Genomic DNA, 13,724 nt, shown 5'->3' with positions numbered 1-13,724 from the left:
TTACTCTCCATTCAGAATGCATAGGGATAAAACTGATCAGTTCTTTTCCAGTATAGAGCCCCTGTGACGGAACTCTATGCCGGAAAAGAAAAACGCAAGTGTGAAAGTAGCCTAATACGTGAAAAAAAACGCTCATGTACACAGACCCATTGAAATTAATGGGTCAGGATTCAGTGCAGGTGCTATGCGTTCATGTCACGCATTGCACCCGCGCGGAAAATTCACTTGTGTGAAAGAGGGCTAAGAGATGTTTGTAAACCTTTAGGCCCCTTTCAAACGGGCGAGTATTCCGCGCGGATGCGATGCGTGAGTTGAACGAATTGCACCCACACTGAATACCGACCCATTCATTTCTATGGGGCTGTTCACATGAGTGGTGATTTTCACGCATCACTTGGCGTTGCGTGAAAATCGCAGCCAGCTCTATATTGTGCGTTTTTCACACAACGCAGGCCCCATAGAAGTGAATGGGGTTGCGTGAAAATCGCAAGCATCCGCAAGTGCGGATGCGAGCGATTTTCACGCACGGTTGCTAGGAGACGATCGGGACCCGATCATTATTATTTTCCCTTATAACATGGTTATAAGGGAAAATAATAGCATTCTGAATACAGAATGCATAGTAAAATAGCACTGGAGGGGTTAAAAAAAATAAAAAATAATTTAACTCGCCTTAGTCCACTTGATCGCGCTGCCCGGCATCTCCTTCTGTCTCCTTTGCTGAACAGGACCTGTGGTGACGTCACTCCGGTCATCACATGATCCATCACATGATCTTTTACCATGGTGATGGATCATGTGATGACCGGAGTGACGTCACCACAGGTCCTGTTCAGCAAAGGAGACAGAAGGAGATGCCGGGCTGCGAGAGCAAGTGGACTAAGGTGAGTTAAATTATTTATATATTTTTTTAACCCCTCCAGCGCTATTTTACTATGCATTCTGTATTCAGAATGCTATTATTTTCCCTTATAACCATGTTATAAGGGAAAATAATACAATCTACACAACCCCGATCCCAAGCCCGAACTTCTGTGAAGAAGTTCGGGTTTGGGTACCAAACATGCGCGATTTTTCTCACGCGAGTGCAAAACGCATTACAATGTTTTGCACTCGCGCGGAAAAATCGTGCGTGTTCCCGCAACCCACCCGCACATTTTCCCGCAACGCCCGTCTGAAAGAGGCCTTAGTTTTTTTATCACGCGCATGAAATACGCATCAAAACGCATTGCACCCATGTGGAAAAAAACTGAACAAGTGAACGCAATCACAGACAAAACTGACTGAACTTGCTTGCAAAATGGTGCGAGTTTAACTGAATGCACCCTGAACGCATCCAGAGCCAATCCGTATCGTTTGTGTGAGAGAGGCCTAAGTGAGACAGTATATTTGTACAAGTCCATTAGATATTGCATGAAACCCTTTAGCCCATTCATAGCAGCAGCAAGACATGCATAGCAGCTTGGCACACCACAGAGATAGACAAGGCATGGTGCACGTCACCTGCAATGTTTCAGTGGAAAAGCCCCTTTTCTCAAGCATGGATGGCTTAGGAGGTGAGACGTAGGCCACAACACCAAACCAGCCCTACCTTGAGCATGCTGCCTGGACTTCTTCTAATAATGACCCCTATAGTATGTACCCAGCTAGAGGTAGTGAGGAGGGCTCGGGTGGCCCTGTGGACATTGGCCCACCATGAAAATTCCCCATAGGGTCTATGGCCAGTCTATTCCTTATGGTCAGGACGTACACAAGCCCCAACCATTTTGGCCTGGGACAGCCTGAATTTGACTGGACTGTCTGTGAAAATTAGGGACAGCCCCTGCAAATTTGGGACTTTTGGTAACTATGAATTTCATTTACAATAAAAAAAAACAACAGAACACCCTTACTAGAGGCCTCTTTCACATCACATCATTTTTTGTTTTCAGACATGGCATCAGTATTTTTGAGAAACTGGATCCATTCTAAGGCCTCCTGCACACGACCGTTTTTTTCCCCTTTTACTGGCCGTTTTTTGCGTTCCGTATACGGTCTGTATACGGAACCATTCATTTCAATGGTTCCGCAAAAAAAAACGGAATGTACTCCGTATGCATTCCGTTTCCGTATTTCCGTTCCGTTGAAAGATAGAACGTGTCCTATTATTGCCCGCAAATCACGTTCCGTGGCTCCATTCAAGTCAATGGGTCCGCAAAAAAACGGAACACATATGGAAATGCATCCGTATGTCTTCCATTTCCGTTCCGTTTTTTGCGGACCCATCTATTGAAAATGTTATGCCCACATTTTATCTATGTAATTACTGTATACTGTATATGCCATACGGAAAAACGGAACGGAAACACAACGGAAACCAAAAAACTGAACAACGGATCCGTGAAAAACGGACCACAAAACACTGAAAAAGCCATACGGTCGTGTGCAGGAGGCCTATAAACTAGTTCTAGTTTTACTGTTTTTACCTGGAAACAAGGAAAGTGATCTGATTGTTTGACTTTTTGGACAAAAGGTGTGTCAGTGGGAGGACGATTGGTTAACTGATTGAAAATGGATGCTATTGTATGTAATCAGTTTTTACCGGATCATCTTATTACTTTTGCTGCATCCGTTTTTTTTGCTGGATGGAAAAGTGAAGATATCTGCGCTTTGCTATCCAGTAGAAAAAAAACAACAGGAATGCAACAGACAAAATTGGCATCAATGTATCAGGTTTTTTTTTTATGTAAAAACCTGATCAGTTTACCTGAAACAAAAAACATAGCGTAAAAGAGACTTCTTTGGTGGGTTTTTTTACAAACCAAAAAATGGCAAGAAAAAACATTTAGGGTGGATTTATGAAAAGGTTTAAAAATAAAACTATCTTTGTGTCCCATAGCAACCAATTTCATTTTGTCTTCTGCTCTAGACAAATGAAAGCTGTGTTGTGATTGGTTGCTAGTAGCAGCAAAGAAAGTTTTACTTTTAGACAGTTTCATAAATCCGCCCTTTAGTGTGGCAGCACCCATGTCCTGCATAGAGGTGGTAGGTACAGAAGGATACTTGTAATAAGTGCTCACCTTGCAGCAGACGGATCTGGTTTCTTTTACATTCCATTGTTGTAGAAGACTGTAGAACAAAAAACAAAAATATATATATACATTCACAAAGCTGTAAATCTTTCTCATCTAAGTGCAATAAACTGTAAATGCTAGTGTGCTTACCCCATAATGTACAGGTGTCTATAGTAGATGCACCTGGGCCATGGTGCCTGATGTGGCCCCTAGGCTCCTCTACTACATAACACACCAGTAATATAAATGGCACATGGCAGGTGCAGCCTATCTTAAAAAAATTTCATTGGGGCCCAAAAGCTTCAAGTTAACTTTCCTCCTAAAAATTCAGGAGGTCAACAGTGGACCTTTGTAGCTTCCATAAAAAAATAAAAAACGAATGCAGAAACATTTACCAACACTTTTCAGGGATGCCCAACCTGTAGCCCTCCAGCTGTTGCAAAACTGCAACTCCCAGCATGCCTGGACAGCCTACAGCTATTGGGGTATGTTGGGAGTTGCAGTTTTGCAACAGTTGGGCATCCCTGCTTTACATCATTTTATTCCATTTTCTTCTAAGAATACAAACATGGATTCTGGGTTGCTTACTTAAAGGGGTTATCTTATGACTAAGGTAAAAAATTTAAATCAGACATCATATAGTACATGAAAATGTCTTTCTAACAAAGCTAGAACCAGCCCTGTACCTCACATGGAATTAGAGATTTTGAGAATTTTTTTCAGCATTTTTAACTACTTAACGCATACTGCCGTACATGTACAGCATTAGGCCCCCTGCACACAAACGTGTGCACACCGTGGTCGTGCTGCGGCCAGCAAAATGCGGGCCGCACTGCACGAACACAGTCCGTGGGGCAGCCGCAGCGGATCGCAAAAAGATAGGACATGTTCTATCTTTTGCGGAACGGAAGTACAGGACGAAACCCCACGGAAGAACTCCGTAGTGCTTCCGTAGGGTTCCGTTCCGTGCTTCCTTTCCGTACCATTCCGCATCTCCGGATTTGCGGACCCATTCAAGTGAATGGGTCCGCATCCGTGATGCGGAATGCCCACGTAACGGAACCCATGTGTTGCGGATCCGCAAATGCGGTCCGCAATACGGCAACGGGAAGCACACGTTGGTGTGCAGGGGGCCTTATGCGCAGGAAATTGTATGGAGCGGGCTGCTGCGTTGAGCCAGCTACATACATGGCAGATGCTAGCTGCATAATACAGCAGGTACCCAGCCACAATGACCAGCATCGGAGAGCTGAACAAAACCTGTCAATTAACCCTGCAGATGCCACGTTCAACAGTGATTGCGGCATCTGTAAGGTTAGGCGGTGGGATGCGGCTCCCTCTGCCTTCGATCAGAGCCCCTGTAGTGAAATCACGTATTCAGAATGCCATTCAACCTGATAGATCTCTACTAGGGTGAATGGGACAAGTGATCAAAAGATCCCAGGTTCTACTCCCCTAAGGGGCTAAGAGTTATTAAGTAAAAAGTTTTTAAAAAAAATTGTAAAAAAAAACTAAACACAAAACTATTTAAAGTTCATGTCACCTCCCTTTCCCAATTTTACCTATAAAAAAAGTAATTTTTTTTATTGTTTATATATCAGGTATGTCTGAACTATTAAATGTCTGAACTATTAAAATATTTTAAAAAAATTCCTGTAGGGGAACGCTGTAATGGTAAAAACAATAAAAACATGCAATTTGCCATTTTTTGTCATCTTGTCCCCCAAAAAAGTTTGAATAAGGGCTCGTTCACACAAACGTGTGATGGCAGTTGCCGTATTGCGGACCGCATTTCCGTGGCCATTCCGCATCACGGATGCGGCCCCATTCATTTCAATGGGTCCGCAAATCCGGAGATGCGGAACGGAACACTACAGAAGCACTACGGAGTGCTTTCTGGAGTTCTGTTCCATGCTTCCACACCGCAAAAAGATAGAACTTGCTCTATCTTTTTGCTGAACGGAAGGATCGCGGACCCATTCAAGTGAATGGGTCTGCGATCCCCATGTGCCTGTCCCACGGACGGTGCCCGTGCATTGCAGACCACAGCACGGGCAAGGGCTTCACACGAACGAGCCCTAACAGTGCTCAAAAAGTTGTACGTACCCCAAAAATGTTACCAATAAAAAATTGTTTGTCCTGCAAAAAACAAGCCATCATACAGCTCTGTAGGCTGAAATATAAAAAAGTAATGGCTGTCCGAAAATGGCGAGTCTCAAAGTGTCAAAGGAATGGACCAAGATATGGGTGTCATATTTGGTTCTGTATGCTGTCTATTTTTTGGTTGGACTTTGTCATTGTTCATGTATTTCACTTGTATTATTAGTATCTTGGTCCATTCCTTGCACTTTGAGACTCTGACCTACATTATATACAATACATTATTGCGGCGTGCTATTTTGATAGGTGTTGTTAGTTGCATATTCACACATGCATTTTACCCTTTGCAGCCCATTAGTTATAGTTATAACACATTTTTAAAATTGATAAATTTTGAGGATTGAGCATGTCATTATTTATGTTTTCTGTGTTTTTTGTTTTTTTTTCAAACAGTAACATTTCAACATACATTGGTTCCTATAAAGAGGGAAAAACACAAGAGAAAATGCTGTACACAGAACATGCATTTTAAAAAAAAAAGGAGAGAGAATCTCAGGTCTCAGGACGCCGAAGCCGAGCTTGAGCAACACAAACCTGAGTAGGTCAGAGAGACTTGATAAAATCTTCGATTTAAATAATCGTAACTCTCAAATGTTGGTTTGAAAATCGGTTGTTTTGAAAATTTGCTATTGAAATAACTGCAATTTCTTGGCTGCTGTCCGAAAAATCGGCATACCACTGACTTTTAAATTCACCGAAGATCCCAAGTAGAACTCGCCTACAGGGAGAGCCAGCAAAGAACTAGGCACGAAAAAAGTCTTTAACTTCGCAACACGTGGGACGCCACAGTGTATGCAAAGAAGCAGGCAGACTCCTACAAAATAGTGAGTACAACTATGACTATATAGAAACTACGCACGGAAGTCATTTGTTATCTTTTTCTGTGTGCGATTTTTTAAATATCGCAAGATTTCCTAAATATCGCAAGACTAATCGAGATCAATGCGACTATTTATCAATAATTTGTTTTGCATCCATTTTTCATACTCTCTTTCAGACTGAACAAGAGGACTAAAATGCAAACTTAATGATATGTCTTAAACTGTTTATTACTTGGTGACATTCATATATTTATATATTAATTTGCATATTTTGCATCCATATCATCATTGGCTACTTATGTTTTATATTTTAACAGTTTTAATAGTATCACTATATAGTTTTAAATAAACAATAAATTCCTATAGTTACATATTTTTCTCCATAAGTGGTTTTTTATGTAGGTGTGCCCCTCTTCTATATCTTTTATTTGATATTGATTATATGCATTATATTAAATTCCTGTCCATATCCTCAGGATGTTTTACAGGATACTTGATGTATTCATAAGAAAACTTTTAAGTACACAAAAAGGAAATACAAAGAGAATGTAAGCTCAAGGAAGTTACAAGTACAATGCAGCTTGCACATAAATATAGAAGGTCTATTCTCAACTAAAAATACCTTTGGCTTATATCCTGCTCAGAGATGCTCCCAGCCACCCACTGTGCTAGGTACTATAGCACAGCTCCATTCAGGCCGGGTCCTGAGAGTCAGGCCACATCAATCCTAGCATTATGCCACCTCTAGCATTGTGGGAAACACCTATAAGTGTTATATTTTGACTATAGTAGATTTATAAAGTATTGATGGCAGCATTTTAATACTATCCAGAACCAGGCTTCTTTGGCCTTAATGGCTGTATTCCAAGAGTCATAACTTTTTTATTATTCCATTTGTGTAGCTATATAAGGGGCTGCTCTTCGTAAGATGTCTAACCACCTACATACTTGCTAAAGACCACAGTATCTGACTGTTGGTACTTGGTTGAGCTTGATGGACATATGTCTTTTATCACCAGTACTAACTATATAACTGTAACTATCTAGAGCAGGGACGCCCAACCTGCGGCCCTTCAGCTGTTGCATAACTACAACTCCCAGCATGCCCGGACAGCCTACAGCTATCAGCCTACAGCAGGACATGGTGGAAGTTGTAGTTTTACAACAGCTGGAGGGACGCAGGTTGAGCATCCCTGATCTAGGAGGGTCAAATGGTTGTGCCTGCACCATCCATGTGCATGGGAGATAAGCTGCTGCTGCAAGAAGAGTCTGTCCATGTTTTAAAGAAGAGCTGTTGGCAAAATTAGAGGGTAAAAATTATTGGGAAAGGTCTCAGAGTGGGATAGAAAAATAATTAAAGCCATACACACCTTCCCCTGCATTTCCTGTTCCACCAGTGATTTGCTGAGTAGGCATCTGTAGTCAAGCCCGCTTCTGCCATGAGGCAAAATGAGTATCTCACTTCATGCGGCAGCCGACCTGTCTCTGAGGGGGAGGTCCATGGCTCCAGTCCCCGATGTTCAGCCTCATAGACCTCAACCCACCAGGCCTGAAGCCTATGAGGCAGTACAACAGTGCAAGCGATTGCTATGACCCCACCGACCTGTGCAGGGTCTCGTGGGATGTTGTCACAATGCAGGCATTCGTGATTGTCTCATCATGGGAGACCCAGTGCAAAAGGGCACTATGATGTCATGTCAACCATCTGAGCCAGGACACGGGAATTCGGGCCACATACGTATGTATGCTGGCAGTATTGGGGAACTACGGGGGGAAGGAGAGCATCTATATACTACAGAGGGGGCCCAACAAATCCAAATTTTCTCGCGCTTCGTGGTTACGAATCGGGTTTCTCTAAAAGGGCGGCTGCACATGTTACAAAGCAAAACTAAGTTTAGAGGAGACAAGCCGGGAGTTCAAGACCACCGATAACGTTGTGCAGCCATCCAATTTGCAGATAGCCATCCCCTGTGATGTCACAGTCCTATAAAACCCTCATCCCGCGCGGTCTCCATCATTGCCCTGTGAGCTGAGCATGGGAAGAGACATGGCAAGCGCTCATGCGCTAGGGACAGTGAGGCTAAAAATTATTATTAGAAGAATATTGGAGAGAGAGAGTGCAAGGAGACTTATTCTATGTCCGTTTTATTTATTTATTCCTACATTTACTTATTCGTACATCAGCAGTAAATGTAATTCATTACCAATAATATAGAAGCATTTATCATATCAGTGCACGCATGCCAACCAATACAGACTGCACCCCTTAGAAAGGCCAGGTCTTAATGTTGACTATCCTCATCTTTTGCTGGCTTTACTTTTTCCATCCTTCAAAGTCTCCATGTCTTAGAAAAGTCAGCAAGATGCAGAGATAGGAGGAGCTGGATGTTCCTGATTACATATTCTTATCGATATTAGATGATGTGGAAAAGGAGGAAAAGCAGGTGGCAGAGGAAGGGCTCCCACCTGTAGGGAAGGAGAGCACTAGGGTTGGAGAAGTGGGTACAGCACCTGTTTAAAAGTACAATAAAGTTTGTTATCCGCTGTTCCTCTTAATAATTACAGCTGTACTACAACATGTACAGGGAATGTCCGGCCACCGGTATGGGCCTGAACAACTTCTTTGCCGTACCGGTCCCCGAACACGTTACCACGAAACTAACGCATTAATGGTTGTACTGGATGAATATCTAGAGCTGTTAGTTCATCATATGTTATGTTCTATGTTTCTACTGTTGATTAAGGCACGGGCATCTGCATATTTATCATGGGCTAAGGAGGCGAAGCGATCACTTGGGAAGGGGGGGCACTATGCCGGATCTGACAGAGTGACCCTCATTTGTATGGGAGATGTATTGATGGCTGAGCCATGGGGTCTTTAACAATGATGTCCTGGAATGTGAGAGGTTTGGGCGCACCGAATAAGAGGATCGCGGTATTTTCGCATATCAGGAGATATTGCCCTCACATTCTGGGACTTCAGGAAACTCATCTGACGCCAGACACTGGGCACAGAATAGTTAAATCATGGGTGCAGTGGTCTATGCAGGCGTATGGCACCTCACACTCTAGAGGAGTAGCAATACTGGTTCGTAAGGGCCTCATATGGGAGCCGCAACAGACTGCTGTAGACCCTGAGGGGCAATACTTAATGGTGTACGGGTTTATTAATCATGTGCCTTACGTTATTGTTAACCTATACAACCCCCCTCCGGCCAGGGTTTCACTCTTGCAGACGACATTGGGATTTGCAGCACAATATCCCTCGGCCCGTTTAATCTGCATGGGTGACTTCAATATGGTCATGGGGGAGGAGCTAGATAGGCACCGCCCACCCGGGATGCAGATAAATGAATCCTCCTCTGTCACTGCGTTGTCTAGAATTGCTGCAGAATTGGGCTGGCTGGACCTTTGGAGACTTAGGAACCCACGGTTGAGAGAGTACTCCTGCTTCACCCCCGCTAGAGGCGCGCTGTCTAGAATCGACTATGTCTTGGGCAATGCTACAGTGTACACAGACCTGATTGATATTACCTATGTGCCACAGGGCCCCTCAGATCATGCTCCAATAGTAACACGTTTGAATGTTCCTGGCGCCGCCTCTGGGGGGGGGGTAAAGTGAGGATTCACCCTTTTTGGCTCACGCTCTTTACTCAGAATGATAGGATTCCTGACCAACTGGAGGTGTTCTTGGAGATGCAAGGGGATGAGACGGAGGGTTTGCTATTGTGGGACACCTTGAAGGCCTACCTGAGGGGCTGCCTGAAGTCCTCCATTTCTTATGTAAAAAAGTGCACTGCTCGTCAGGAGCTTGAACTACACACCAAGTGTAGGGAGGCAGAAGCTTCTTTTTGTTTAGATCCCACAGAAGTGAATAGAATTGAATGGATGGCGAGGGGTCGATCTTATATGCTGCACATTAAAGAAAAAAGCGAGCGCAGGATGTTCTTCATGAAGCAGCAGTCATTTGAATCTGGGGATAGAGCGGGCAAACTCCTCGCCCAGATTGCAAGAACCAATCAGATGTCCCCCCCTGTTCTGCGCATATTAAATTCTGAGGGGCAGCTGCTGGAATCAGTGGAGGGTATTCTAGATACTTTCAGATGCTTCTATCAGTCGCTTTACAGTTCCTCAGCTCAATATACTGTTGGAGAGCTGTGTGATTATATTGCTGAGGTGTCCCACCCTAAGATTAGCGCGGAGGATAGACGGTTGTTGGATGCGGATATAACAATAGAGGAGATTCAACTAGCCATTCAGGATCTACCTAAGGGGAAGGCGCCGGGCCCGGATGGGATCCCTGTGGAAGTATATGTTAGATATAGCAATATCCTAGGACCCCAACTCCTTAAACTGTATTCGGAGTTGATCCGGCGGCATTTATTACCTGACTCCTTGTATGATGCCACCATTGTAGTAATTTTGAAACCAGACAAGGATCCAAATGAGTGTGGGTCCTATAGACCAATCTCATTGTTAAATTTAGACTACAAGATATTGACTAGGCTTTTGGCTTCACGCCTAAATAAAGTGGTGACATCCATAATACATAAGAATCAGGCTGGATTTATGCCGGGCAGGACGACTTCCGACAACATTAGAAGGGCGCAGGTAATAGCGCAGATTGGGGCGGCGGAAGATAGGAGGTGGGCCCCGGCGTCCCTTGACACTGCTAAGGCCTTTGATTCTGTGGAATGGCCCTTCCTGCTGCAGATTTTGAGAGATTTCGGCTTTGGTCCTCAGTTTGTAAGCTGGATTGAAATACTGTATCAGAGACCTAAAGCAAACATACTAGTGAATGGCACTCAATCTGACTCCTTTGCGCTTCACAGAGGTACGAGGCAGGGCTGTCCCCTTTCCCCGCTGCTGTTTGCTGTTGTGATAGAGCATCTTGCGCTACGCATTAGACAGGACAAGGCCTTTCTGGGGATCTCCAGAGGGAATAGAGTAGAGAAAATAGGGCTTTACCCTGATGATTTGCTCCTGTTTATGGATGAGCCCGAGAGGACCCTCCGAAGTGCGATGGAAGTGATAGAGAGGTTTGGTACTTACTCGGGCTTGCACATAAATTGGACAAAATCTGCTATCATGCCTCTCTGGACACATGATTGGCCCGGAAGGCTACTTAACCTACCAGTGGTGGATCAATTTAAATACCTTGGCATTGTGATCACTAGGGATCCCCATGTATCAGTGGCAAGAAATATAGACCCTATAGAATCTTTATTCATTGACAAATTTAAAACATGGAAGTCCTTGCCGCTTTCGATAATGGGCAGATTGAATTTGGTCAAAATGGTTTTACTTCCGAAGGGTCTCTATCTCCTGTCACACGCATGCGCCCCGGTCTCTAAAGCCTTCTTTGACAGATTGCACAAGATAACAGCGGCTTTTGTCTGGGGGGGAGCTAGGAGGAAGCTTTCCCTGAACGTCCTACAGAGGTCCAAGCTTCACGGTGGAGTAGCCCTGCCCGACTTTTTTCTGTATTACTTAGCTAGTCAGCTGAAATACGTAGCGGCATGGGCAGGGCAGGGGGAACTGCCGGGGCCGGAATACTGGCTGAGGGAGTATCTTAACCTTACCACTTTGTGGCCTGTGTTGGAATCCCCTAATCAGGTGCCTGGTAGGCTTCTCCCTGCCCATAAGTTAGCCAACCAGGTCTGGAGGGCGGCCAAACTTAACTCGTACAAGGATTTGCCTGATGCTGCTCCTCTTTGGGATAATCCCATGTTTCCACATTTGGTGAATTTGGAGGGAGCGGCGGATTGGAAAGAGCAAGGGGTACGGACCTTGGAGGACTTATATATAGGAGGCGTTTTGCGGTCTCTACAGCAATTGCAAGAGAAGTTTGAGATCCCTCATACACACTTCTATAGATACCTTCAGTTGCGGCATGCCCTAACTGCTCAATTTAGAGGTGAGAGTAAGAACATCTCTAAGTATCCCTTGATAGGGGTATTAAGGTCACAGGGCCCCAAGGGTGTAATTTCTGTGTTATATACTCATCTGCTGGGAGAACGCATGGCACTCCAACCTTTGGAGGTAGAGGCAAAGTGGAGAGACTCCATTACTACATTCGATGCCGAGGATTGGGAGGAGGCTCTGCTGGTGCCCACTAGGGTTTGCCCTTCAGTGAACAACAGACTAAGCCAGCTATTTATACTCCATAGGAGCTACTTATCTCCTCTAAGGTTATATAGAATGGGAAGGTCTCCTAGCAGTAGATGTCATAGGTGTCAAGAGGAAAGGGCTGATTTCTGGCATTTGATGTGGGGATGCAGCTACATTCAGGCCTTCTGGGATAAGGTTGTGGACGTTCTTTCAACAATGGTCCCTGCTCAGCTAGCTATTTGTCCTAAAGTTTGTATCCTAGGAGTTCTGGATGAGGAGCAGTGGACACATCACCAGAGGGTATTTTTAGGAGAGGCCTTATTCATGGCTAGGAAGGCAATAGCGCTGAGGTGGATGGCTGACAGGCCTCCAACTGTCAATCAATGGAAAGCACTGGTGAATCAAGCCATGTCTATGGAGAAAGTAGTATACGCTCATAGAAGGTGCCCGCAGAAATTTCAAAAGGTATAGGGGGAGTGGTGTTCCTCACCCTTGACCTTGAAACCCATGCACATGCACTCTATATAAGCAAGATCTACATGATGCATCCCTTTGATGGATATTGTGCAATGATGTATTTAATGCCTGCTCAGTGCTTTATGAAACACAATGTTATGCTTATTCGATTGTATCTGCTCCTGTTCCAAGTTACTGTCTTGCCCATATGTGATTTTCATGTAAAACGCCATGACACCTGGAGCTCCCCTGCGCGGGCTGCTCCAGTCTTGTTTTTGATGCCTTAATGTATGCCTTTTATTAAAACTTCAATAAAACGAGTTTAAAAAAGTACAATAAAGGTGCCGATTATACAGTGCATGCGGTCTTCATTATTAAGGGGGGGGGGGGGGGGGGCATGATCGAAAAGTGAGGAATCTAAGATGTCTGTGTGCCAAACTCTGCAGAGATGAGACATGGCTGAAAGAAGTTAACAAGGTGGTCTCCACTAAGAATAGAGAAGATCAGAGGAGGAGACATCACTGGATGTAATAGGTATGTAGTGCTATACAGAAGTGTTGGTAGGTTAAAACATTTGGGGCCTGGGCCCCAGATGTTTTGTCCTAGGCCCCGAATGTCCTGCCTGCCTGCTAGATATAATTGTATTGTCGTCCTCAGGATGGCAATGCAATTGAATCTGATGCACTGGAAGAGTTGAAGGACCTGTGGTGACATCACAGGTCATTTGACCTGTAAAACAGGCAATGGTTGAGAAGGACCTGCAATGATGTCACCATCATGTGACCACTGACGGAGAGGAGGGCAGTGAAGAGGAGAAGTCCTTGGGGAAGAAGCTGTGATGAGGTCTGCTAGATGAGGAGAGGTAAGTGAAGGGAGAGGCAGAGCAATGCTGGGAGTTGTGGTTATTTGAGTGGGACTGTATGTTAGTGTTGAAGGGAGGGAAGTTATTTACATGGAACTGTGTGTTAGAGGTGGCTGGGGCGGGGGGCATGTTATTTGCATGGGACTGTATGTTGATGGTGGCTGTAGGAGGGAGTGATGTTATTTACATGGGACTGTATGTTGGAGGGGTGCTGGGGGAGGGAGTGATGTTATTTACATGGGACTGTATGTTGATGGCGGC

General features: G+C 44.5%; 1 protein-coding gene across 1 annotated transcript in view; it reads right to left on the bottom strand.

The window, feature by feature from the left end:
- Nucleotides 1-13,724, bottom strand: part of LOC120995318 — a 98,997-nt gene that overhangs the window by 36,416 nt on the left and 48,857 nt on the right. The window contains exon 3 of the mRNA XM_040424441.1: nt 3,060-3,108. Coding sequence (XP_040280375.1) covers nt 3,060-3,108 — 49 coding nt within the window. The remainder of the gene's footprint in view (nt 1-3,059; nt 3,109-13,724) is intronic.

This window comes from Bufo bufo, chromosome 3, assembly GCF_905171765.1.
Source record: "Bufo bufo chromosome 3, aBufBuf1.1, whole genome shotgun sequence".
In the NCBI taxonomy this organism is placed as follows: domain Eukaryota; kingdom Metazoa; phylum Chordata; class Amphibia; order Anura; family Bufonidae; genus Bufo; species Bufo bufo.
The sequence above is the reverse complement of the archived record's forward strand: the minus strand, read 5'-3'. Positions and strand labels throughout refer to the sequence as shown.